We start from the raw sequence: 27,706 nt of genomic DNA on the forward strand, positions 1-27,706 counted from the left end.
GACACAATGCTTTGTGGGTTTAAATTTAAAATCATTACTCGTTCGAGAAGCTAGAACACGATTTGTGTGTTAATACACGTTAAAACTCTAAATGATCTGTTTACTTTTCCTGTTGTTTGTGTGACTGCGCCGCGCTGTGGCTGGTGACGCGCGCGCCCCCCCGCACACGGACATGGTACGGTCCTCTGGGTGGGGAGCCGTTTGGGAGAGCGGCGGCGTTTTCGTTTAGAGACGAGTCCGAAAAAGGGAACGCAAGAAAAACATGATTTCGTCACGTCATTGGAGAAAGTTTGATCCCGAATGGACAGCCAAATATTTGGATTAAGTACTGAATCAGAAAGACGGTGATTGCAAGCTACTGTAGCGGAAGGAGAGGTACGTCAGATCGTATACAGCCGGCGTCTCCCGTCAAGCTCAGGAACGAGTACGGATTGTTTAGTGTTTCCTCTCCAAGGGTCGGAATACTAGCACTACTCGCCTTGTGTTTCTTTTCTTTTTTGTTATCTGGGACTAGTTTTAAAGTGGACTCTACAGTGAGTCGTGCTTGACCAGATCCAAGTGGAGTGGACTTCGGAGGATGCAAGCAGTTTGGAGTGAGGGGGTCTTCAGCGAAGGAGTTCTCTTTCCCTTTGCTTAAAAGCCTTGGATTTACGCGGTGTTTTGTTGTGGAACAGTAACGTTGAGCTGCCACAGCGCAGCTCTACTGTGGATATAGTTGAAGGAATATTCTGTGAAAGCCCCGTTTGAAGTCGACGCCGTGCATCAGGACAGTTTACTGACAGCTTATCAGTGTGTGGAAATTCTCTATAACCATGTGGGAGTGCGCTTTTATCCGAGCTGTTTGGAGGAAGAAGATATATTAATTAAAATAGACTAGACCTAAAAATGAATCATTGCGTGTAGTAATTTAAGTCCTAACCCAGCTGTACTGTCGCCAGTGCAGTGTTCCCCAGAAAGTATCCGTAATTGGAACTATTTTTAGTGAGAGGCATGGGGTAAAGGCAGGCAGATGGAACCCTATCTCCCGGTTACTTCCTCTGTTTTATCCCTTCCATCACTCCTGGCTCTGCCCAATAGGCAGTATGCAGGCTGAGGCTGGCTCCCCCTCACCTCTGGTAGGGTTGTGGAAACCATGATTAACAATAAGTCTTAGAGAGCAACATAAGCTATTTGAGTAACTTGAAATGTTTGAAGTTGTTATACCTATTTTAAGACTAAACAAGTAAGCAAATACAATGTGACTACAAAGTAGTCTGCTTTGATACAATTTGTAGGAAACACTTTAGACTACCTAGAAAATACACCAGCAAGCTTGAGGTGAGCACACGACCTCAGCAAGAAAAGGATGCATCAAAGATGAGAGACGATGCACAGGTCTTACCAAATGTTATTTTGTCCCCTACACCCACAGAGATCCCCTGTATTTATGTAGTATGAAAAATCTCTATATCTATGTAGTGCGCTATAGAGTTTACATCCTTTATATTTTTACATCAGAGACTCAAGCTGCCTGTACACCAGTTGTTTGCCTTAGAAACCACAGTAATGACAAGCTACGAGCCAGAGTAGATGGTGCCTTTGCAAAATAAGTTGAGTTGGATGTACATTTTTGAACTCTGGGAAGAAACACCTGATGAGGGTTACGTAACACTCTCAAAGTTTTGAGCACAGGACTTTTAGTATTTCCCAACTGGATTGATTAGTTTCCAAGCGTTTCCATGGTGATCACATCATCTGTGGAAGACAAGACTGTGCCCCCCTGCAGGATGGTCCAACCGGACCCTTGGATGACCTCTGGCCTTCTCCGGAAGAACAAGAGTTAGTACACACTCACACAAACCTGCTGACCACACTGTCCAAACCGTGGACCGCCATGTCCACATTGGGCCTCTCTACACATGACTTTTGTTTAACTCAGGGCTTCCCAAAGTTTTCAGGCTGGGACCCTCAAGATATTCAGGCCATCAACCAGAGCAACCCATTGCAACATTAATTTGTTGCTTGTTATAACTTGACCTACTTTCACTAACATACCTCTATAAATGGATAATAATACACAGTATTATAATTTAAAAACTTTATCTGGAAATCATCTTACAACCCTCAGTGCCTCACAACACCCACTGATTTGTACTACACACTTTTATGACTGGATTTAGCAAATTATAAATCAAACATCAAATAATTGATTGAGCATAATCCACCAAAGGAATTTCAGGTGTAGTTTGACTCTAGTGTGTTTGTCATGATTCAGTAGCCTATCTCTTAAAGAGCAGATTAGACTAAGTGGCGCCGGAATGTCGTACCATTTATATTCGTATACTGTATTATTTCATATTCAAAACACACAACAGAACAGTAACATGAATTGGGAGCATACAGTGTTTGTATGTTTGGGAACTCCAAAAGTATTGAACAAGGCGATGTGCTCTGGTGTCCAACGCTTGGTAGCCCACACCTCCGTCGCACAAAAGTGTTTCTTTTAGTATTTACTCTCCACAAAGATGTCAGACAAGAGTTCCTGTTTCAGCTGTGCTCTTTGATTCTTAATGATGTTTGGTGATGTTCAGCTTAGGGTTGTCAAAAATATAAAAAAATCGGATACTAATTGATAACAAAACTGATATCGAAACTAGATACACATTTGAACAAGTGTCGATACAAAAATAGAAACCAGTTTTAGTCTTAGTCTATCATCTTCAAAACTAGTACAAGACCACATGGTAATTCTTAGTTTGTGTTGAAAATTACATTCTATTGTCTTAAAAAAAATATATATATATTGCGGTATCAAAATGGGCATTTTCCAGACCATCAACATTTAATATTGTGGCAACACTAGTTCAGCTGTAGTCTGTTCATATGTAATCTGTGGTGCTCAGCTGTAGTTTGTTCTGATGTAGTCTGTGGTGTTCAGCTGTAGTTTGTTCTGATGTAGTCTGTGGTGTTCAGGTGTAGTCTGCTGTTCAGCTGCTGTCTGTTTAGATGTAGTCTGTGGTGCTCAGCTGTAGTCTGTGGTGTTCAGATGTACTCTGTTCAGCTGTAGTCTGGTGTTCAGCTGCAGTCTGTTTAGATGTAGTCTGTGGTGTTTAGATGTAGTCTGTGGTGTTTAGATGTAGTCTGTGGTGTTCAGATGTAGCCTGTGGTGTTCAGATGTGGTCTGTGGTGTTCAGATGTAGTCTGTGGTGTTTAGATGTAGTCTGTGGCGTTCAGATGTAGTCTGTGGTGTTAAGATGTAGTCTGTGGTGTTCAGATGTAGTCTGTGGTGTTCAGATGTAGTCTGTTCAGCTGTAGTCTGGTGTTCAGCTGCAGTCTGTTCAGATGTAGTCTGTGGTGTTTAGATGTAGTCTGTGGTGTTCAGATGTAGTCTGTGGTGTTCAGATGTGGTCTGTAGTGTTCAGATGTGGTCTGTGGTGTTCAGATGTGGTCTGTGGTGTTCAGATGTGGTCTGTGGTGTTCAGATGTAGTCTGTGGTGTTCAGATGTAGTCTGTGGTGTTCAGATGTAGTCTGTGGTGTTCAAATGTAGTCTGTGGTGTTCAAATGTAGTCTGCGGTGTTCAGATGTAGTCTGCGGTGTTCAGATGTGATCTGCGGTGTTCAGATGTAGTCTGCGGTGTTCAGATGTAGTCTGCGGTGTTCAAATGTAGTCTGTGGTGTTCAGATGTAGTCTGCGGTGTTCAGATGTGATCTGCGGTGTTCAGATGTAGTCTGCGGTGTTCAGATGTGGTCTGCGGTGTTCAGATGTGGTCTGCGGTGTTCAGATGTGGTCTGCGGTGTTCAGATGTGGTCTGCGGTGTTCAGATGTGGTCTGTGGTAGGGCTTTCAAAAATACTACAAAACTAAAAAGCTAAAACGATTAAAACTAGATACAAATGTGATATTAGATGTTAATATCTAGGCCAGCCAATGGTCCATACACACTACTAATGGAATGGACGAAACAATAAAATAGGGTCTGATTTAGGAGTTGACAGAGCGAGTTGTGCTGCTTATAAAGAGACACTCACATCTGGGTAAGAGAAACTTCTTCAGGATAAGGAGCAGCTTCGTAGTAAAGTCCTCTAGTTCCAAAAACTGGTGCTTACTTGGCACTAGTTAACAGCTATGACAGAATCGACAACCAGCTCTGACTAAACATACCAGTTAGTTACATGATAGAAAAGTTTTCTTTTTTTCTTTGGTCCGCTCTTGGACAAATGAGGGATGACAGCCACTTAAATTACAATAGTTAAAACTTAATAAAAGTAAGTCATGGAGAAGGCAAAACAATGTCATTGCAGAGCTTCAAACTTTTGGTTGCATATGCGACTGAAAAAGAAAAGAAAAATTAGAAGCACACAATGACAGAAAATAATTTTAAATTTCATTGTGCAATCTTTCAGAGAGACTACAGACACCAATGTAACCAAACACAATATGAGAGACACCACACAAGCAGAATAAGGCCTATTGTCCCTCACCTTAAAGGAACAGTGTCCTAATGTCTTTTGACCCAAATCATGTACCACAAAAACCATTAGTACTAACGCTACTTGGGCATCCTCAGCTGTTTTCTGCTAACACTATAGCTCACAACTCTGTCACTAAAACCTAAGCAATTACATATAATTGTCAGACTTGTTTCTTTTATTAAGTCGTTTCACATTAATGGTGTGATTTAAATGTCAAAATTATAACATACTCCACAGGGGTCATAGATTATAACTATATCGCAGACAGAGGCACAATAACCCCATGCAGTGACACTGAACGATAACACCTATGCATTCTAAATGGCATTTTGTTGAGTGATAACGCCATAGAATTGATACTTTGCAGCTGATATCATCAGCATTCCCTGGGGGTGTGAAGTTAACTGAAATCACTTCTCTGTCTGAAGCTCTGTTACTCAAGTGAGACTTAATCTGAGCTTTATTTTAACACAATCTGACCATAAAGAGCTGATTTAGTTGGAACTACAACAGGTGAGATAATAAGTGTGTTTAAACAAGTCTCTCACTCAAAAATTAGTCACAAGCTAGCTAGCATTAGCCAACAGTTTTTCAGTTAGTCACTCTCCCTTTTTTGTTGGAAATCAAATACCTAAACAGGACCATGAATGCTCGTATTGATCACAGGTTCCTAAAAATGTGTGTAAGTCCATTTTGTATTTTTTTTCTTGAGTTTTTAGACTAGATTTTTGTCTGTGTTGCATTGTGTCACCTTGGTAACTGCTGAACATTCCTCAAATAGAGATGCATGTAGAACACCCCCAGCATGAGGTCAACTGCAAAGTATCAGTAAATGCTAGACACTATTTTTGTCCAATCAAGAGTGAGTGTTTGTAATGTTAGTCTCTTCTCTCCTTTTGAACAAAGTGGGTGTAGTTTTGATGAGAACTGTGTGGAAACAACTGTCTGTGACTATCCCAGACATGTGAGTGATATCAGCATAATCACTTATCATCATTATTCAGGCTATGACAAGTAAAAATATGAATCAATTGTTGAATCCCACTAACTTTACTTTCAACTTTCTAACTTTCTGAATAAGTGAAGATAAGGCTGCAAGATTAATTAAAGTCAAATCGAAATTGCTTTTTGAATGGACACAGTTGGCAAATCACTAAAAAGTATTTTAATTTCCTCCATAAACAACAAAATCGCCTGTTTTATTCTGCACAAAAACAGCTAACCCAGTGCTATAAATATGTACACATGTTTTTAAGCACATGCTATATTAGTCACTTTGCATTTCAGTTTTTGTAATTTTATTGCAGTGTGAACTTTGAACTTGATGAGATATTTTCCCCAAATCGTTGAGGTCTTGGTCACATAGAGTAATGAGGATCTATTAGTTGTTGTAGAAATAGCCGACGTAGACAAAGATGTGCCTGGTGAAGAGAAGCAGGAGACTCAGTACAGGACCCAGAGGCATTGTGGGAATATTGTCCATCCAAGTCTCTAAGAGTATTCTAACCTGATGACATAGGACGAAGAAATGTGAAAAAGCATGGAGGTGTCCTTGACACTGATTGAAAGATTTCACTGTTGTATGGACATAGATAGGGATAGCCCTTTTCTTTCTTTATTCTGCAAAACACATAATTAGCATTAGACTTGCATGCATATATATCCTCATAATCATGGCTGCAAATAACGTTTATTTTGGTAATTGATGAATAGAGCAGTAGAAGTCCATTCCTTTGAGTCTGGCTCTGTGCTGTGGCTCCGTGCATTACAACATGCTTTGCTCATTTAACCTCAAGGAACAGTGACAAAACAACATGACTTAATTTGATTGTTATTGACACAAAATCATGGCTTGTACTCTAATGAATGACACCAGACGGCAGTCTGTTCACCTCTTTGGCAGGATGTCAAAGAGGTAAACTTGGACAGCAGTTAACATTCAAGGTACAGTAACAAAGGAACTACAATCACACCTGAACCTCTGTGTCCAGTGCGTCAACCTGCAGATAGAGGACACATACAAGTTTGACTCATCCTCAGTTTATGGACAGGCCTCAAGTGAAAGCTCAGAACCTTCAGAATTCACTCACTGAGCTGCAGAGGCTGCACTAGCACTGATTCATGATTGGCTGCAGGTGCTGGAGTTTAGGTAGTGACTATTCAGATCAGAGAGAGGCATTTTAGGTTTAAACCAACTGGAGTTTAGCATTGAAGCAACACAAATGACAGACTCATGTGAGGCTCATTCTGCTTTCTGATTGGATAATCGTGTTAAGAACCAAAACAACAACTTGGCCAAATGTTTTTGAATCAATCAGCATTACAATTGTTATTAGTAAAAACTATATCTGAGCTTATGTGTATCTCTCCCTGTACAAATTGAATATGACTCACAAATTATTTTGAAGTATTACTTTGTGATGATAGTACCTGTGGCAGCAGCGTACTCAAAATATCCACACAGCAACATGCCATACAGGTATGCTTATTGTGACTTTTGAGTGATGTGCCTTTATGGGATATACATTGTATCAGCAATTAAATCAACTCTTAAATAGCACTGTAGGATTAATTTCAATCCAATAAAAGTTGATAGTTGAAAGGTTGTTAATATTGCAATTGTTTGAGTAACATAATTTCTTTTGCAATAAACAAAATGTGTGATTCTTGGATTGTAAATCCAGATTTCAATCCTCTCTCAAGTGCTAATGCTCCTGGGTGTGTTTAAAATCTGACCGGTAAACAGAATCCTACTCTTAAAACATATCCAAATGCAATTCAGACCAGCTACTCTCAAACTCTTTTAGTTTAGTTAATTTTAGCAGTTCAGACTCTATAGACTCTTTAGAGCTGTGCACAGAGCCTGGCACAGATATTAACATTCTATCTCATTCACTTTAATCGGACACCAACATAAAAATCTTCATTTTCATGGTTGTTGTTTAAATGTAACAGTTGGCAATGAGTAAAAACAGTTACTGTCTAACTTTCAGCTCCAGTTGCTAAAGTTCACTAGTGTTTGCAGGATTTGTGGAGCATGATGAAATAAAAGTAATATTAATATTAATGAATATTAGTAATATTGTCATATTGGTGTTTTATTGTCAAGCATAATGTTAGATTTCACAAGTGTTTATTACGTGGTTGTTAGCATGTATGCTAATAATCACAAAACAATGCTAGTCGTGGTAATGTTTTCTATCGAGGCTCTTGTGTTACTCCTGTGTAATCGAGTGGTTGTCGCTAACGCTAACTCTTCCATTGAAAATGCGTTGGAGCTCATGTGTGGACCAGTGCCAGGCTTTACAGGTTCTGTTTACAAACACTGAAAGGGTCTATTCAAAAGATGTCATATTTTTCAGCTGCTTCATACTGTGAGAGGCCAGACTTAGCTGCAAAGGTACCATGCTAATGCTAACCCCATTCACACAGTACTTATGGTGCTTTGTACAATCCTTCACAACTCTTTGAATATGTTATGCTGTGATTGTTCTCTTTTTATTCCAACATGAAAACTCAGTGGTATAAAGCTATGGAACATGTCATCACATGACATTATATATGCTATAAAGAACAGACCACATGGTCCAGCAGAGTCGTGATGCTTGTGATAAAGCAAAAAGTGAATAGATTTTATAATGGCTGAGGGAGGCCAGTATTGACAACACAGACCTTTTATGGGCTAAAATGTGTAGATGACAAGCAAGCATCTTTTTGAAGCTTTGTTTCATTATTTTGGTCTTCCACGTTTAGACCAAGCTAGTTCTCAGCAGAGCATTGCTACACAGTCAGGTTTGTGGAGATGCTCGCACAATTTTTGGTTAAAAGTTACATATTGTGGTTTAAAGGTCCTGTATTGCACACAGTGGACTCTTGTGAGCTTTAACCCATGTTACAGTGTGGTCAGCCCCTCAAAAACACACCTGGAGTTGTGTTTTTTTCACATATGTTTGAGTAATCCTTTATTATTAGTCTGTCTACATCTCCAAAGCTCAAAATGCTTTGATCCACCTTTGATGTCATGTTGTGGTAGTTTTTCAAGTTTTCAGTTCCCTTTTTACTTTTAGTTCAGTAGAGATGGGCAATTCCAGGGCTGAAATCCTCCAAATGAATGTAGGGAAAGTGTATGGAGTTGGAAAACACAGTGGAGCACTTCCTCCACCACAAGATGTAAAAGAGTGTTTACCAGAGTACCTAAATATGCAGGGTTTGTGTGTTAAACATGTGTGAATGAAACAAAACTCAACTCCAGGTATGCTTTCGATGAGGAAACAACATTATAACATAAATCAAAAATCACGTCTCTTGGCACCCTTTCGCACATGTTTGACTTGCTGTAGATGGGACAAGAGGGGTGTGAGCATTTTTTGCCGAACCCAGACAAAACTGTGATCCAGAGTGAAGTGTGTGCATGTAAACGGAGTGAGGAATTCTTGTAGTTGAATTTGAGGAGTTGTTACTGCTGCCACCGTGAGCAGATGGACTGAATGCTCCCAGTGTGCTCCTCTGGTGTCTCTCTCTGGTCTTTTACACAGAATAACACCTCATGGAGACACAGGGGGGGCATCTGGAACACAGGGGCATTTCAGAACATGTTTGTAGAGGTCTAAACTACAGGGTTAGCAGCTTTTTACACACAATAAGGCTCCATAGAGACACAGGGAGAGCATCTGTCATGCAGGGGCATTTCTTATTTGTATTCATTAATTTATTTGAATAGGATAGTGCCTGTTAATCATTATGTTAGCACGCAGATTCAACATAATGCAGGAATTGGCACTAGGGTTGTCAAAATCGGATACTAATTGATACTAAAACTAATATCAAAACTAGATTCTCATTTGAGCAGGTATCCATAATAAAAAAAAGTCCCATTCACAAGACAGAAATGAACCTTTCCTGAATATCTTTAGAATGATTTTGTGCTTTATCTTTCACAAGTATAAGACACATAGACTAGTATACACCCATGGACCACTATGAACCTACTGGACACAGGGATTACACACATAAGGACACGTGGGGATAGAAAAGTCAAGTAACAGATAGGTTGTCAAGTAACCTATCTGTACCAGTTTTTGTTTCATGTGGATAGGCACAGTAATCACAGCAATATTGATCATAAACCAGGTCATTTTAAAATCCTTATGGAGTTTTTAGGTGTGATGTCACTTCCGGGTCCATCAGCTGATTGAAAACAATGAACATGTTTCACGCTAAAAAAGAGATTGCAGTTGTTTAAAGCCAACAAGGTCATAAGCATTGATCCACAGTCTTAACTGTGACAGAAAGTGTATGAGGGAGGTGGAGATACGAAGCTAGGCTAGGCTAAGCTAGCTTTAGTGTTGACCGGCAGTTGGTGAGATATACACACTGGCAATCCTGTTATGATACATTATTATTGCATTATTTACATGTCTGATACAGTTTGTGGTTAAACATACATTTTTGAAAGGAAATGTCTCTTTTTTGATGAATAAGGAAAATAAAAATAAATCTAAAATCAGTTGTGAAGTTTTTGGTTGGACCTAGAAGTGACATCAATAACACTTAACAACTCTATTGATACTTTGCAGTGACATCGTGCTGGGGGGTTCTTCATTTATGTCTATAGCAGAATGTTAAGCTATAACCATGGTGGCAGTGCATACATTAACAAACAGCCTGATAAGCTTCAAGATTGTCTAAAAACGTGACAAAAAATACAAAATAGAAACAACACATTTCCAGGAGCCTGTGATCAGTATCAATAATATATTTAGTTTCTTTGATTTTCAACAAAAAATATGAGGAAAAAACAGTGAGATATCCATCCATCCATCCATCCATCCATTTTCTTCCGCTTATCCGGGGCTGGGTCGCGGGGGCAGCAGTCTAAGCAGGGACTCCCAGACTTCCCTCACCCCGGACACGTCCTCCAGCTCCTCCGGTGGGACCCCAAGGCGTTCCCAGGCCAGCCGAGAGACATAGTCCCTCCAGCGTGTCCTGGGTCTTCCCCGGGGCCTCCTCCCGGTGGGACATGCCCAGAACACCTCCCTAGGGAGGCGTCCAGGAGGCATCCTGAGCAGATGCCCGAGCCACCTCAGCTGGTTCCTCTCAACGTGTAGGAGCAGCGGCTCTACTCCGAGCTCCTCCCGTGTGACCGAGCTCCTCACCCTATCCCTAAGGGTGCGCCCGGCCACTCTGCGGAGGAAACCCATTTCAGCCGCTTGTATCCGCGATCTTGTCCTTTCGGTCATTACCCAAAGCTCATGACCATAGGTGAGGGTAGGAACGTAGATTGACCGGTAAATCGAGAGCTTCGCCTTCCGGCTCAGCTCCTTCTTTACCACAACGGACCGATACAGCGACCGCATCACTGCAGACGCTGCACCGATCCGCCTGTCAATCTCACGCTCCATCCTTCCCTCACTCGATTCCACGTCCCCAGAGCTAGTCTCCATGTCCGGAGATCCGGTCGTCGAGGTCCCCGCCTTCGACTGCTGCCCGGATCTCTCCGCACCCGCCCCTCATGGCTCCTCCCGCAGGTGGTGGGTCCACGGGAGGACGGCCCCACGTCGTTTCTTCGGGCTGGGCCCGACCGGGCCCCGTGGGGAAAGGCCCGGCCACCAGGCGCTCGCTGCCGAGCACCCACCCCAGGCCTGGCTCCAGGGTGGGGCCCCGGTAACGCCAGTCCGGGCGACGTAACCGGCCTTGATCTTTGACTTTGAGATAATGCTCACTAATTTGTGACTGTAATGTTACTTGTTTAACTGTACAAATTAGCTGTTTAAGCTCCAGCTAAGTCAGTTCTTCATGGTACGATTGTGTTAAAACAAAGTCCAGATAAAGTCTAACTTGAGTAACAGAGCTTCTGACAGAGCAGTGTCTCTAGTTAGCTTCCCCCATTCCCCACATGACATAATTTGAAAGGTATTAATAGTTATTTAGATTTGACTGACAGATTGCAGATGTGTTGACCTGGTTTGTGGTTAATATCTCTGTATTTACTGGGCTTATCCACATGCAACATAAACTGGCATAATGCTGTTTTTAATAATAGCTTCAGAAAACTGCCATTTCTCCACCTGCCATCCATCTAAAATTATATCGTCCAAAGAATGAGGGATGAATGTTTTCTTACTCAATATTTATCATGGGTACCTATTTTGCAAAGCAATACTTTCTTATCATTTTTTTTTTTTTTTTTTTTTTTTTGGTAGGATGTTAACATTTAAACGGTGTCTTTGTGCTATATTTGTCTCTGGACATTGAGCTGGGGGTCATGCAATGAGTCAAATATCACAGTAAAAGTCCGTAAACTGTAGAAAAGTGTAGAAAGTTTTGACAATATACATATAATGAAGGTTTGAATGTTTATTGTGATTATTCTGAATGTGCTAGTGTTAAAATCAGGAGTAGCTACTAGCTAGCATAACGTGTCTGTCCATCACTGTTGTTGAGTTGTTTGGCCTGTGGTGTGTTTTCATGTACATGCTTGAAGCCCTTCTGTCCCATGCTCTGTCTAAACACCTCTCTCTGAAGGATGTGATCCATCAGGCTGCTGCTAACCAGAAGAGCACCACTTTGTGCTGCCTCTTATAATGAGGCTTTAGCTAATTGCAGTATAGTCCTTATGCAGGAAGTGAAGGACCCAGAGCTGATAGAGCTCAGGGGCCCCAAAGGTGCAGAAGCCTGTTGGTGCTCATTGGTGCCCGCTGGTGTCTGCTGGAGCCCGCTGGAGCCTGCTGGAACCCGCTGGAACCCGCTGGGTGGTGGGGTTGCTAGGGAAGACTTAGTCAGAGAGCTGCGATTGGAAGCTTGTAGCTGAGCAGGAGCGCGGCAGAAGAGAGAGACGAGCAACAAATGACTACTGTGGGCTGGTGCTGAGACAGCACTGCGTTTATTTATAGAGCGCTCGCCAGCCAACCCTTAGATACCAGCAGCCAATCAGCTCCTAGTGAGGAAGGAGGGGCAGCCAATCGCAGAGCCAGAAAGATTATGCCAGAGTAAGGAAGTGCTGGGATAGTCCAAGAGGCTCTTAAAGGGACAGTATTCATTTCTGTCACACTAACTGAAGTATACAGACCTCCTCCTGTATGTCCTCCTCCTGTGTGTGTCCTCCTCCTGTGTGTGTCCTCCTCCTGTGTGTGTCCTCCTCTTGTGTGTGTCCTCCTCCTGTATGTGTCCACCTCCTGTATGTGTCCACCTCCTGTATGTGTCCACCTCCTGTATGTGTCCACCTCCTGTATGTGTCCACCTCCTGTATGTGTCCACCTCCTGTGTGTGTGTCCTCCTCCTGTGTGTGTCCTTCTCTTGTATATGTCCTCCTCCTCTATGTGTCTTCTCTTGTATATCTCCTCCTGTATGTGTCTTCTCTTGTATGCGTCCTTCTTTTGTATGTGTCCTCCTCCTGTATGTGTCCTCCTGTATATCTCATTCTCCTGTATATGTCCTCCTCTTGTATGTATCTATTTTTTTTCCCCCTCACACTTAGCTCAACACCACATTGTGCTCCTCCTCAGAAACGCAAACTTGTATGAAAAAATCAAATACTCTTATTTGAGAAAGTTTTTGGGAGTCCATGTTTTGCTTTTTGCTGTTCATTGGTGTCTGTATTGCTACTCTTGTCCTCTGAAAATGAGATCATTTCAGGTTGTCTGCATCTAATAAAGCATCTTTGTAGGAACCAGGAAGTAAGGCTGGTGTGCTGTTAGCATGCTAGCAGATGGATGTGCTGCCATCTCTGTCCTTTGGCATTATGTGACTGTACATTTGTGTTAAATAAATCAATTAAATTAAATGAGTTTTGCTAGCATGACGGCGGTGTAGCATTTCTGTAGCTAACAAAACTGAAATTAAGAAAAGAAGCATTTCTTTTAATTCTGAGTGATTGTCTATATACAGTTCAGCATGGTGACAACATTCAGGTGTACTACAGTGTACTACAGTGTCACCGAGGCAAACGGCAATCTCCACAATCTCCACTCCAAAAATATCAACTCTGCTCCACATACTAAGACATTAGTATGGCATTTCAGGCCAAACATCTTCATGGAGACAAGCAACTACCCTTGAGAATAGTTACATAGTGCCCTTTTATTTGAGCCTATTCAATTTTTTAATCAAATTTAGATTGTTGCGTAATCTTAAACACTTCTAATAGAGATGTCAGTCAGTATATTAAAGGTGCTGTGTTGAGTCTCAGGTGTGGGTGTATTAAAGGTGCGGTGTTGAGTCTCAGGTGTGGGTGTATTAAAGGTGCGGTGTTGAGTCTCAGGTGTGGGTGTATTAAAGGTGCGGTGTTGAGTCTCAGGTGTGGGTGTATTAAAGGTGCGGTGTTGAGTCTCAGGTGTGGGTGTATTAAAGGTGATGTGTTGAGTCTCAGGTGTGGGTGTATTAAAGGAGCGGTGTTGAGTCTCAGGTGTGGGTGTATTAAAGGTGCGGTGTTGAATCTCAGGTGTGGGTGTATTAAAGGTGATGTGTTGAGTCTCAGGTGTGGGTGCATTAAAGGTGATGTGTTGAGTCTCAGGTGTGGGTGCATTAAAGGTGATGTGTTGAGTTTCAGGTGTGGGTGTATTAAAGGTGCAGTGTTGAATAAGTTACAAGCATTCTTAGTATTACAGAATTATTTAGCAGTCAAGTGATATTTATTTTGTAGAAGCTGTTTTTACAATAAGAAAAAAAACAAGACTTAAGAATTATAAAGTGTTGTTGCAAACACAGTAGGAGCCCTGGTCATGGCTGTAATTAGCATGTCCTTTTGTCCATGCTTGTATTAAGTTTTTACCAGCTGTTTCTCTGTCTGACAAAACATACAGATGATGGTGATGATGATGATGATGATAAACGACAGCCCCTTTGAATGTTGCTCCGTTGTGTTGCAGGTGCAAGCAGCTCAGGATGTCCTGCCACCTCCTCTTCGTCCTCCTCCTCTTCCTCCTCCTCCTCCTCCTCCACTGCCCAGGGATTCTCCCTCGCTGAGCCAGCCATGACCAGCCAGCACACACACCCACACCCCTCCTTCAGCTCCATCCACTCCATGGCCGAGCAGCAGCAGGTGAGGACAGAGCCCTACAAACACATGATGGCTGGAGGTAGGACAATACATAGGGAAGAGCTCGTTCCACAAGAAAACACAAGACAAAATGGCCACATGATTGTGCACACATGAGAGAAATAAGTTTATGTGAATGCCTTTACATTTGGATTGGACAAAAAGAAAGAGTTAAGCACTCATGAGTTACATCTCCTTGAGAAGCTGTATTTCCAAGACACAGTGATATTATGACACTATTAAATAAAATACTACAGATGGACGATATATCGATTCCAATATTGGTGTTGGCTCATACCTATAAAATACATCAATATTGTGATCTGGATTTCAAAGTTTGTTTATTACAAATAATGTTAGATGTTATCTCATCTTGTCTCGTGGGAATTGTGCCTCGCCCCATCCCTAATAGCACAGCAGGCCTGGATGATATGGCCAAAAAATAAACTATATATTTCTTTGCACACGCTGGACCATTATGATTTTAATGGATTTAATCAAAGTCAAAGTTCTAACAGAGGGACGGTCTTTACATCTTCATTCTTATTAGATCCTGTTATTGTAGGATGTTGTAAAATGCCAGTTACATCTGTATAGAAATATAATCTGATTTTAAAAGTTTAAATTTGAATGAGATTTTTTCACAGTGCCAATTATTTAATTGCACAATAACACTTATTTCACACTTTTGCAAGTGTGAAATAACAATAGTCCTCGATTGCAGAGTTTTGCAATTTTTCAATATCTCGATTATTGAAAATCAAGTCACAAATTAATCATTTAATTAACTAATTGATAATGATTGACTGTCCAGCCCTACAACATAGTGTAGTGTATCACAATATTTGTTCCTCACATTGATCAATCATGATCTTTGGTTTAATTTGACTTTGTCCTATTAAAAACCAAATACAAAAGATTTATTTACTTAACAAATAATACAGACTTTCATTGCCATTTAACACTAAAATTAGTCTAATGTCTTCCTCTGTCTCTGTCAGTAAAAACATGTGGAGCGGAACAGACGAAGGATTGGCTGTGGATGTCTCCATTAAAGAGCAGATCACTGACCATTAGACATGAATCTAAATCTATATTAAATAATAATAATTGCACAGGCCTATTTATTAAATACACAGAGCTGTGTACACAGTCTGAGAGATTACCAGGTTAAAAGAGTCAGTCCTTTAATTATACACAAAAGTCTTTTACAAAAGAAACATGTCATATGTCTCAAGTGTAGTGGTCCTATACCAATGTATCATTGGACAGTCTAGTCCACTAGAGAAGTGTCTTAAAGAGTAAGGCTACGACTTTGAGTCAGAATCATGACTAACTGACTACAAAAATAACTGCTGATGTATTAGTTATGTATTTGAGACTCAATCTGTTTTGCTCCATTACAGATATATTATTAAAGCAACTCTTGAAAAATAATAATAATCTGATTAGAAATTAGAAAGCATTTTTATCGTCCGTGAAACAGGTATTAAAGCTGGTGCACTGTTAGCAGGATAGTTGTTGTTAGTAAAGAAAAAGTGATGGTAAAACTCCACTCTGGCCCTGACAGTTAGGGGAAAAAAATGAGAATTCGGATGCTCAGAATGCATAAAAAAGAGAACTACTTCTGTTTTTCCACATTTTTAAGATGGTAAAAATTGACTACTTTGACTTACCTTTTTACTGTCTTTAATGTTCATGATTAATTGTTAATTAATAGTTATAAAACTATAAAACAGTAATTAGGGATGGGCGATATATTGGTTCTGTATCAGCCAATATCGATACAATTCTTCAGTATTGGTACTGGCCGATATCTGTGTGCCCTTTTTGAACAGACTAATGAGCCCAAATGGAAATAGAAGAGCGTTTTATGACTGTATGATTACACAAACTTGTGAGATTGTTTTGTATCACAGATAAATACATTTTGTTATTATCGTATTTTTACAAATGTGAAAAGTTAAAGTAACTTAAAATAAATTTGTGGGCCTTGCTATGGAGTTTAAAAGCTATATATTGGTATTGACAAATAACAGCTATCGGCCACAGAAGCAGGCCATATATGAGATATTGCTATCAGCTCAAAGTAAATAAAAAAAATAAAATAAAATGCATGTCAGCCCATTCCTACCTGTAATATTGTACTGCTGTGTAAATAGAAGATAGATGTGCAGGGCCTTGTGAGAGCCTGCACATTTGTTTAATATGCTTCTTATAAATCTAAATATAGCTGGTTTGAATGGTATCTATCAAAGGTGTTCTCTGGACCATGTGTTTTGGCTCAGGACCTAAAGTCATTCTCAGCTGTGAAAGTGCTGGTCTGGGGAGCTGCTTTAAATGTAACACACTGAGGTCAGAGTGGTGCTTGGTAAGGAATATTGTTTCAAAGCACCAACAATGAATCCAGCAAATATAGAAAATGTACTGAATGCAACTCTATAGAACAACTGTCCTATCACAATTTTGTCAAGTTACTCTTCCTCAGATGTTTTTGATATGCTGCTAATGTATAATGTAAACATCATATTGTCAAGCCAATCTGTTTACATACAGTACAAAGTAATGCCTCAGAAAATATGATTTGGTACCACCAGATCCAAAGCAGGTCTACTATGGCACTGGACTACGTCTAAAGTAGGACTAAAGCAGGACTAAATGGCCACTAGAGGGAGCCTGCACACCAGTAGAACAGCTGATCTAACCTCTCTGTTGTCCTTGTGCAGTTCTGTTGAGTTTTTCACTTGTTATTTAATGAAAAGCTCCAATCAGAAACATTGACTAATGCACAGCTCCCGGTCAGCTCCTTCCTTTATGCTGCTGGTTCCTGACACTGTGAGGAGACTACCATCTGTTGCTAACTTGCTAATACCAGCTACAGGGCGTCATTGGCATACCCATTTGGGGGATGTCATTCCCTTTCTTTTGATTTGTATTCAGTCCAAAAGGGCTCTGACTGATGTATGAGCTACACTGAGCTGTGAGCTACATAGTAGATCAAATTCTGTATCTGTATTAAAGTGCACTAAACATAACAGGCTGCTGTTCTGTAGACATGTGAGTTGCATGTGTAACAGACAGACAGGATGATACATGTGCGCTGCATTCATGACTTCAGCTGATTGTACAGCTGTGAATACACAGAGTACCACATATAGCACTTGTATCTAACTTGTTGCTGTGCACAGGTGCTGTCTGATATGACCATACTGCAGCGGAGGATACCCCCTAGTTTCAGAGACCCTGCCAGTGCGCCCCTACGCAAACTGTCTGTGGACCTCATCAAGACCTACAAGCACATAAATGAGGTAGGCCCCTTCTGGCACACCCTCTACTTAGCCTATGTACACTACACACACTCTACACACACCCTAACCATGCCCTACACACCACCTACATGTCCTGCACTCCCTACATGGCTTACACACAAACTACACCCACCCTAAACACACCCTGCACATGCCCTACACACGACCTACACACACTGCACTCCCTACATGGCCTACACACAAACTACACCCGCCCTAAACACACCCTACACATGTCGTACACACGGTCTACATGTCCTGCCCTCTTTACACAGCCTACACACAAATTACACCTGCCCTACACACAACCTACACACCCTAAACATGCCTTACATACCCTACACGCACCATACCAACCCTACACACCCTACACCACTCTGTGTGCCCTAAACACAACCTACACACTCTACATACACCCTAACTACCATACACATGACCTACACATGCCCTACACATCCTACAACCACCTTACACACCCTGCACACACCCGACGCAAACCTTACCCACACTACACACACACCCTACACACACCTTACCCACACTACAGGCACCTTACATGTCCTGCACACTCTACACACACATTACACACACCCTACATACACCCTACACACACCCTACACACACCCTACATACACTTTACACACACCCTACATACACCCTAACTACCATACACATGACCTACACATGCCCTACACATCCTACAACCACCTTACACACCCTACACACACGACGCACACCTTACCCACACTACAGGCACCTTACACACACCCTACATACACTTTACACACACCCTACATACACTTTACACACACCCTACATACACCCTACACATACCTTACCCACACTACAGGCACCTTACATGTCCTGCACACTCTAAACAAACATTACATACACCTTACACCCCCCCCCCCCACCCCCATATATATATATATATATATATATATATATATATATATATATATATATATATATATATATATATATATATATATATATATATATTTGGCCTGAATATGTGATTTGAGAATATGATATTTTTGCATGAATATGCAAGACTTGTACAAATTGTTTTCGAAATGCATTAATTAAATTTATTAAATTTCAGTTAAGTAAACACAACCGAAAAACTATGAACAAGGTTTACCTTTACCTATTTTAATATAATTTGGTCGCGTTTGGCGGGCGGGATTAATAAACCCAAAGAGTCATGTGTGGCCCCTGGGCTGTAGTTTGTCCATGTCTGCCTTACACGCTCTCACTATCTCCCTCCACAGGTGTACTATACTAAGAAGAAGAGGCGGGCTCAGCAGGTCCCCCCGGAGGACAGCAGCACCAAGAAGGAGAGGAAAGTCTACAACGACGGTTACGATGACGACAACTACGACTACATCGTGAAGAACGGAGAGAAGTGGCTGGACCGCTACGAGATCGACTCTCTCATCGGGAAGGGCTCTTTTGGACAGGTGAGGACTGTGCTCGGGACCTGCCAGTATTCAAGTATGATTAAAGTGCATTTGACATTACCATTCTGTAATTTATACTTTATTGTGTGGGATAATACGTATTGTAAATATAAGCACCAATCAAAAAGCAATTTGTGTTAAAAAGTTAAAAAATATGTTTAAAATTACAGAAAGTAGAGAGTTCAGTTCACACCTGTCATAGGGACTTTAAAGGGTTCAGGGTTCAAGGTTACCATATTGGTACCAACAAGTAAATTTTGATTAACAGTGAGTCATCTCATTCATTCACATATGCACATTTGCATCTAGAAAAGTGACAACAGTGCATAGTGCAGCATAAAAGTCAATCTGCCAATCGATTAGTCGACGAAAAAGGGGGCGTGGCAACAGCTCTCAAAATTATTATTTATCTCTATGTATCTGACCCAAACTCCACTCACAAGACTACAGCTTCATGCAAAGTTCATACAAAAAACTATTTATACAGGAAAAAGTACTTGGAAACAAATTATTTATATAAAGACATCATAAACTTTAGAGTTTAATCTGCCTTTTTACTTGTAAATGCCAAAAAATACCAAAGCTTCAGCTAACTCACTCACTCACTCACTCACTAACCTCTCTTTCTGCTGTTGTCCCAGATAAATCCTTATCATTGAAATAAGTTAAATATAAGTCGACTAATACACTTTTTGGTTGACTAAGACTCCATCAACTGAATAATGGACTAAAGGGCTAAAGGCCTACAGCCCTGTCTCCAGTAATGTGTGCACACTGGTCAAACTTGAACTTGAGTGGTTGTGTGTATCAAACTTTTGACTGTTTCATTGTTTGATTTAAAAATCTACATGACCAAAGACAAAGAAAATGGAGTATCGGGTGTGTCCCTCCAGCCTGAGTTGCACAGCCATCCCCAGCAGAGGGAGTGGACGGAGTTCTGAGTGTGACCAAACGTGTGTGTTGCAGGTGGTGAAGGCCTATGACCACCACGAGCAGGAGTGGGTCGCCATCAAGATTATCAAGAACAAAAAGGCTTTTCTAAACCAGGCACAGATAGAGCTGCGGCTGCTGGAGCTCATGAACAAGCATGACACGGAGATGAAATATTACATAGGTAAGTGACTGACAAAATTGGTTGTTTTCACTTTATATAATGTGATGAAGTCCTTCATGTGGGGCATCTGTTTTCTCTATTAATTACATTGTACTTCGTCATGAAATATCCAAAAGGGAAATTCACAAATGTTGAACCTGGTCATTTTTATTAGTGACTAGACCCAAGAACTCACTGTATTACAGGTTAAATCTTTAATATTAATTTTAGCTGCGCTCATCTGTATTAAATATTATAGAGCTCAACAGTGACAGCCTGCTCAGGTTCAGAAGTACATTTTCTATTCATGTTTTCCATGGATTTTTTCACTATGAGAGAAATAAATGGGAAATAAAATAGGATTTATGGATGATCAGGTTAAATCAAATGTGATGATCAGGTTAAATCAAATGTGGTAGGTTTTAAGTCTGTGAAAGATGTGTTAATGCACCCGGGATCGTTGTTGTTTATGTAATAAGTTGCGTTCACATTCTAATGCAGTCTCATAGCTGCAGGTTCATGTATTTCAATGGACACAAATATACAAACGGTAAAATAGACACACTTGCCATTAACCTGAAACCTGAAAACAGTTGTTTTATGTTAAGTTACTTTGCAGCTGATATCATCAAGATTTCCTTTTGGTGTAATGCTAACTGAAGGCACTGCTCTGTCTGAAGCTCTGTTACTTACTAAGTTATGCTTCTTCTTTTTTGTTGTTGCCGTATGTCTGTTCAGTAGTTACCATGGTGATACAATGCACACATTACTAAACACTGCCAAGTAAGTTGCAAGATAGTCTGAAAACTCAAGAAATTGATTTAAAGACATTTTCAGGAGCCTGTGATAAATATAAGTGTTCATAAATCATAGTCCCATTTAGATTTTGAACATTAGATGATATGACTAACTGAAAAAACTGTTGGCTAATGCTAGCTAGTTTGTGACTGTTGTTGAGAGGGACTTATTCCATCCATCCATCCATTTTCTTCCGCTTATCCGGGGCCGGGTCGCGGGGGCAGCAGTCTAAGCAGGGACTCCCAGACTTCCCTCACCCCAGACACGTCCTCCAGCTCCTCCGGTGGGACCCCAAGGCGTTCCCAGGCCAGCCGAGAGACATAGTCCCTCCAGGGTGTCCTGGGTCTTCCCCGGGGCCTCCTCCCGGTGGGACATGCCCAGAACACCTCCCTAGGGAGGCGTCCAGGAGGCATCCTGAGCAGATGCCCGAGCCACCTCAACTGATTCCTCTCAACGTGTAGGAGCAGCGGCTCTACTCCGAGCTCCTCCCGTGTGACCGAGCTCCTCACCCTATCCCTAAGGGTGCGCCCGGCCACTCTGCAGAGGAAACCCATTTCGGCCGCTTGTATCCACGACCTTGTCCTTTCGGTCATTACCCAGAGCTCATGACCATAGGTGAGGGTAGGAACGTAGATTGACCGGTAAATCGAGAGCTTCGCCTTTGGGCTCAGCTCCTTCTTTACCACAACGGACTGATACAGCGACCGCATCACTGCAGACGCTGCACCGATCCGCCTGTCAATCTCACGCTCCATCCTTCCCTCACTCGTGAACAAGACCTCGAGATACTTGAACTCCTCCACTTGGGGCAGAGACTCACCACCCACCCGGAGAGAGCAAACCACCTTTTTCCGGTCGAGAACCATGGCCTCGGATTTGTTCGGACTTATTTAAAGATACAAATAAATTCACTTGTTGTAGTTCCAGTTAAGTCAGTTCTTTATGGTTACATTGTGTTAAAACAAAGCTCAGATTAAAGTAACTTGAGTAACAGCTTCAGACAGACCAGTGCCTCTAGTTAGCTGCTCCCCCAAGGAATGTTGATGACATCAGCTGCAAAGTATGAATAAAACTGGTAGTTTAAAAATAAATTGCATTACTGCTAAACTATCATATTGCACAGTAGCCCTATTATAATTGCAGTTAAATGTTTCTTTAGAATATGGTTCATTAATTATGCAGTTGTTTTGAATAATGTTTTGACTCTCTCTCCCTCCCTCTCGCTCTCTGTTTCCCCTCTGTCTGCAGTCCACCTGAAGCGTCACTTTATGTTTAGGAATCATTTGTGTTTGGTTTTTGAGCTGTTGAGCTACAACTTGTATGATTTGTTACGGAACACCAACTTCAGAGGAGTGTCCCTGAACCTCACCCGGAAGTTTGCACAGCAGCTCTGCACAGGTGAGCCACCAGCCACTCACGGCACCCGATTCAAACACTTAAAGAGGGGTATTACACATAACAGTTATCTCAACATGTCTCATCTCAACATCTCAACATTACCTCAACATCAAAGATATTTGATCATTTTTTAAATGCTATAATCGTGGAAAACAATGTATCATATAAAATGTTAAATAGGTTTCAGTTTTGTTTTTGATCCTCTTGATAATCAGAAGTGTGTATTAGAATGCTAGTTGTAGTTAGCTGAAAAGTACTTGTAAACTAATGAATGATTAGGATGCCTGGATAAACTAAGTGCGCACAGTTTTCTATGAACTACTTCTGTTTATTCACGATTATGAGGCAAGATAAAAAACAAAAAATGGTACAGTGTCTTTTAATAGTGAAAGTGGCCCCAAAATATGTTTGCAGGCCACAGTAATTCATGATATCACCACAGTAAATACGTGTGTGGGTGAGTGTCTCAGAGTACTCCTGTTTTGCCACAATGTGAAATAAGCAACAACTGAAACCTCCAGCTAAGTACTCTAGAGCCAGATCCTGTCACAGACTGGAAGAAGAGTCTTCACTGCCCTCTGTTTGGCATTGGAAGATGGGTCAAATCATGCTACCTACAGTCACATTCAAGTCTACAGTCACTTTATGTAGTATTTATTGTGATTGATTGATTGTGTATGTGTTATCAGAGGTTGTTTTATATTAATGTGGGTGTAAACACCTAATTCTTCTTACAATCACATTTCAAATAGAGCCGCTAACCTGGGAGTGAGGGGGCGGGGTCTGGGGTGATAAGAACAGTGTGATTGTAATCAGAAACACCTTGCTTTCATCAGCAGTGTGATGTCACATAGTACTTGAAATTGCAGTGGCCTCTGGAGGTAGCACATACTTATACCAGAAAGCTGTAAATATACCTAGTTTTTACTAAAATAGAAAAAAGAAACTAGGAACTAGTCAATGCTATTAAAAGACCATATACACAGTTTAGTAAGATAAAAGTTCATTTAGTGTTTAGTTCCACTTTAAAGAACAGGTTTTCTCTTCTTTTCCAGCTTTGTTATTCTTAGCCACGCCTGAGCTGTCAATCATTCACTGCGACCTGAAACCAGAGAACATCCTGCTGTGTAATCCCAAGAGATCCGCCATCAAGATCGTAGACTTTGGCTCATCGTGCCAGCTGGGACAGAGGGTGAGCCCTCTAACCCCTAAACCTCTGCACCCTAACCCCTAAACCCCCAAAGCTCTGCACCCTAACCCCTAACCACTAAACCCTGCACCCTACTAGCCCAAACCTCTGTACCCTAACCTCTAAACCCCTAAACCTCTAAACCTCTTCACCCTATTATCCCAAAGCTCTGCACTCTAACCCCTAAACCTCTTGATGTACTATGGCATGACCCTGACGTTCCTGGCCTCGTGGCTTTCTCGGAGCTGTAGCCTCCCTGTGTTCACGTGCCCTCCTCTGCCCTCAGATTTACCAGTACATTCAGAGCCGCTTCTACCGCTCTCCTGAGGTGCTGCTAGGCATGCCGTACGACCTGGCTATCGACATGTGGTCCCTGGGCTGCATCCTGGTGGAGATGCACACAGGAGAGCCTCTCTTCAGCGGCTCCAATGAGGTAAATCTATAACCTATCTATAACCATATGAGGCCCACCCAGGGCCACAAAGCTGCAGTGTACAGTCTGTGAGCTCCCATTGACACTAGCAGATGAGGGGCTAGTTTCCTGCTCGCTCACTGATGCCCATGCTCTGTGCAGGTGGACCAGATGAACAAGATTGTGGAGGTGCTGGGGGTTCCTCCCAGCCACATGCTCGATGCAGCACCCAAAGCCAGGAAGTATTTTGACAAGCTGTCGGATGGTCTGTGGACTGTGAAGAAGAACAAAGACATAAAAAAGGTACAGCTGCTGAGTGACGTGTGTGTGTGTGAGAGAGAGAGAGAGAACCAGACCCTACAGCTCTGTGTGTATTCCAGGAGTACAAACCTCCTGCCACGCGACGCCTTCATGAGATTTTAGGCGTAGAGACTGGGGGCCCTGGGGGCCGCAGGGCAGGAGAGCCTGGCCACGCCCCATGTGACTATCTCAAGTTCAAAGGTAAGATCATGTTTACATCATAATGTCCCTCTGACATCATATTATGCATGTTTCTGTTTGACGCCGTAATGTTTTCCTGTGCAGATCTGATCCTGCGTATGCTCGACTACGACCCCAAAAGCCGCATCACACCATTCTATGCTCTCCAACACAACTTCTTCAAGAAGACCACAGACGAGGGAACCAACACGAGCTCCTCCACCTCCACTTCTCCTGCCATGGACCACTCCCACTCCACCTCCACCACCAGCTCCGTGTCCAGCTCCGGTACAGCCCTCACTCAGGCTGCACGCAGAGCCACTGCACTGCAGAGGCTGTCACACTTTCAAATCATGCAAAGTAATAATAGTCATGAGAGGAGCTCAGGCCTCAAGAGCATTCCGTTGAGTGTCTATTTTCCCCAGATGCTGCAGCAGTCCACAGGCTTTTTCGTATGTAAATGGTTAGTTATGGTGTGTACACTTGGTCATGCAAGTGCAGAGGCTATGATCACAACAGCAAAGCAGATCTCTACTGCTCCAATAGAGCAGTCGCAGTATCTCGATGTGCAGTCTGACGTGTTAGTTTTATTTCTTTAACAGTGTACAGCTTTAGGGTTAGGGCTAACATAATGCTCGAGGGCAGAGATGCTAGTACCAGAATCTAGCTTAAAAAGCTCATTTTCATTTGCAGGTCATGTGCATTTTAGTCTGGGGGACTCCAGAATTATTAAATGCATTTATAAAGAGTGCCTCCTGTCAAATGAGAACCCAGTCTGATCCCAACACTTAACAGTGCAAGAAATCACAGTGAGGACCTCTCACACACTATGCAACACAGCACTGCACCTGCTGTGGTCCAGACTGTGGCTCATTTTCTCCATGTTTCAGGTGGCTCCAGTGGTTCTTCCAATGACAACCGCAACTACCGCTACAGTAACCGCTACTACAACTCTGCTGTGACGCACTCGGACTACGAGATGACCAGCCCTCAGGTAGATGTCCACTATACCCTGTCCACTCTACCTCCTGCCCTCTCTACCTCCTGTCCTTTTTGTCATCCCTTTCTCATGCTACTCTGTCCCCTACACCCTGTCCCCTCTGCCTCCTTTCTCCTGTATCCCCCCTTTCTCATTTTCTACTGTCCCCTACACCCTGTCCCCTCCGCCTCCTGCCCCATCTGTCCCGTCTGCCTCCTCTGACCGCTGTGTCTCTTGCCTCCTCTGTCTCATCTGCCTCCTCTGTCCCCCCTGCTTTCTGCTCCTCTATCCCCTACACCCTGTCCACTCTGTTCCCTGCCTCCTCTTTCTCGTCTGCCTCCTCTGTCCTATCTGCCTCCTGCCCCCTCTGTCACTTACACCCTGTTTCCCTTTCCCCCACTCTGACGTGTTACCCTATGTATGTGTGTTGCAGGCCCCCTCTCAGACCCAGATGAGGATGTGGCCGGGCAGTGACAGTGGGGTTGGGGGTCAGGACGCAGCCTACACGCAGCTGCTCCTACATAAACCCGCCGCATCCCAGCAGCACCAGCGCCACTTCCTGGACGCTCCGCACCACCCCCACCCCTCTTACCCGCACCACAGTAACGGCGGCCGGGGTCCCCGACAGAGCGGCCAGGGCGGAGGGGGGCCGGGCTCCCCGCAGATGAGCGACAGCATGGATGTGGGCGTGTCTCTGGGGCTGCACCACCTGGGGGCGGTGTCTTCAGTGGACGCCTCTCAGTTTGGCTCGGCCTCTCTGCCACTGGGTCTGCCCATCGGACTGTCCGCCTTCCGGACTCGGACGGCCCCCAACGCCCCTGGGCCTCAAGCCCCACCCCCCGAGGACTACTACCCCGCCTCCAACAACAATAACCCCGCGGCGCCTGGGGGGGGCAGGGCCAGGCCGGACTCAGACGAGGGGCCCGCCAACTCCTGATAAACCCTGAACCATGCCCTAAAGCCATACCCCCACATCCCGCCCAGTTCAGAGACACTTTGCTTTGTGCTGACCCCGTGGTGTGCATGAGAGGAGGAGCAGGAGCTTTTGTTGTGATTGTACTCAAAGGAATGGCTGTGACCAGTTAGTTTCCTTCATATTCTTGTTGTTGACTCTGAGTTGATTTCTGTGTTTGAGGAGTTGTGTGTTCTCATTGGTTGATGCCTGGAGAGGAGGCGGAGAGAGAAGTGTCCATGCCGAGTGCAGCTCATGGCTTCTTTCCTTTTGTCGCCTTGACCTTGTTTCACATCTTTCTTATGTTCACTTCAACTGGTGCACTCCATTCTGACTTCTGTTAATCATGCTCAGTGTGACTACTGTACATTATTTATTACTCACAATCAGAGACCTCAGTGATCTCTCAGTGACCCTTCAGTGACCCCCAAAGACACTGTAGTGGTTCCTATAGTGATCACTGTGGTGGACATGGTAGTGGACACTGTGGTGGTCCCTATAGTGCTCACTGTGGTGGACACTGTGGTGGTCCCTATAGTGCTCACTGCGGTGGTCCCTATAGTGCTCACTATGGTGGACACTGGTGGACACTGCGGTGGTCCCTATAGTGGTCCCTATAGTGATCACTATGGTGGACACTAGCTGTCCCTGTAGTGGACACTGGTGGAGCCATGCGTGCGTGCATTGGGCAGTGTGGCCGGGAACCCGCTCTTCTCGTCTCCTCCTCCTGCTGTCCTCCTCCAGACAGCTCCTCCTCTCTGTGCTGCTAATCACCATGACGACTGGTCCGGATTGCTGCTAACGACACAACACAGATCAATAAAGATACTAGAAAAGAGATGGAGTGCTACAGAACTCTTGAACCTTTCCGCTTGAGAGAAAAGGAGACGTAAGAACCACTGCATCTCAATGTATTTATTACTATTTAACAAGAACAAGTCAAAGTAACCCTTTTTTCTGCTCTTCTATGTTTGGTTGCCTTCTTTCAGCAGGTGAGCTCTGATTGGCTATTGTAATAGTGACAGTTACTGGTGACAGGGGAATGCCACTGGTTTGGGGTGGGCCGAGGGATGGGGTGGGCTCAAATAAAAGTTGGATATATAATAAGAATAAGAATAAAGAGTATACTTTTGCACACCAAAGTAAA

The 27,706-nt window shown here is 42.8% G+C and overlaps 1 protein-coding gene across 1 annotated transcript; it reads left to right on the top strand.

Annotated features, from left to right (window-relative positions):
- Positions 1-192: 192 nt before the first annotated feature.
- On the top strand, positions 193-27,706 carry LOC117383535 (dual specificity tyrosine-phosphorylation-regulated kinase 1B-like). The gene is made up of 13 exons (XM_033980728.2): positions 193-1,818; positions 14,318-14,490; positions 17,676-17,795; positions 19,070-19,258; positions 20,225-20,372; positions 22,398-22,547; positions 23,603-23,739; positions 24,023-24,169; positions 24,311-24,451; positions 24,529-24,649; positions 24,734-24,916; positions 25,519-25,622; positions 26,041-27,706. The coding sequence occupies exons 1-13, from the start codon at positions 1,719-1,721 to the stop codon at positions 26,542-26,544; spliced, it is 2,217 nt and encodes a 738-aa protein (XP_033836619.1). The 5' UTR covers positions 193-1,718; the 3' UTR covers positions 26,545-27,706.

The sequence above is a fragment of the Periophthalmus magnuspinnatus genome, chromosome 16, assembly GCF_009829125.3.
Source record: "Periophthalmus magnuspinnatus isolate fPerMag1 chromosome 16, fPerMag1.2.pri, whole genome shotgun sequence".
Lineage (NCBI taxonomy): Eukaryota > Metazoa > Chordata > Actinopteri > Gobiiformes > Gobiidae > Periophthalmus > Periophthalmus magnuspinnatus.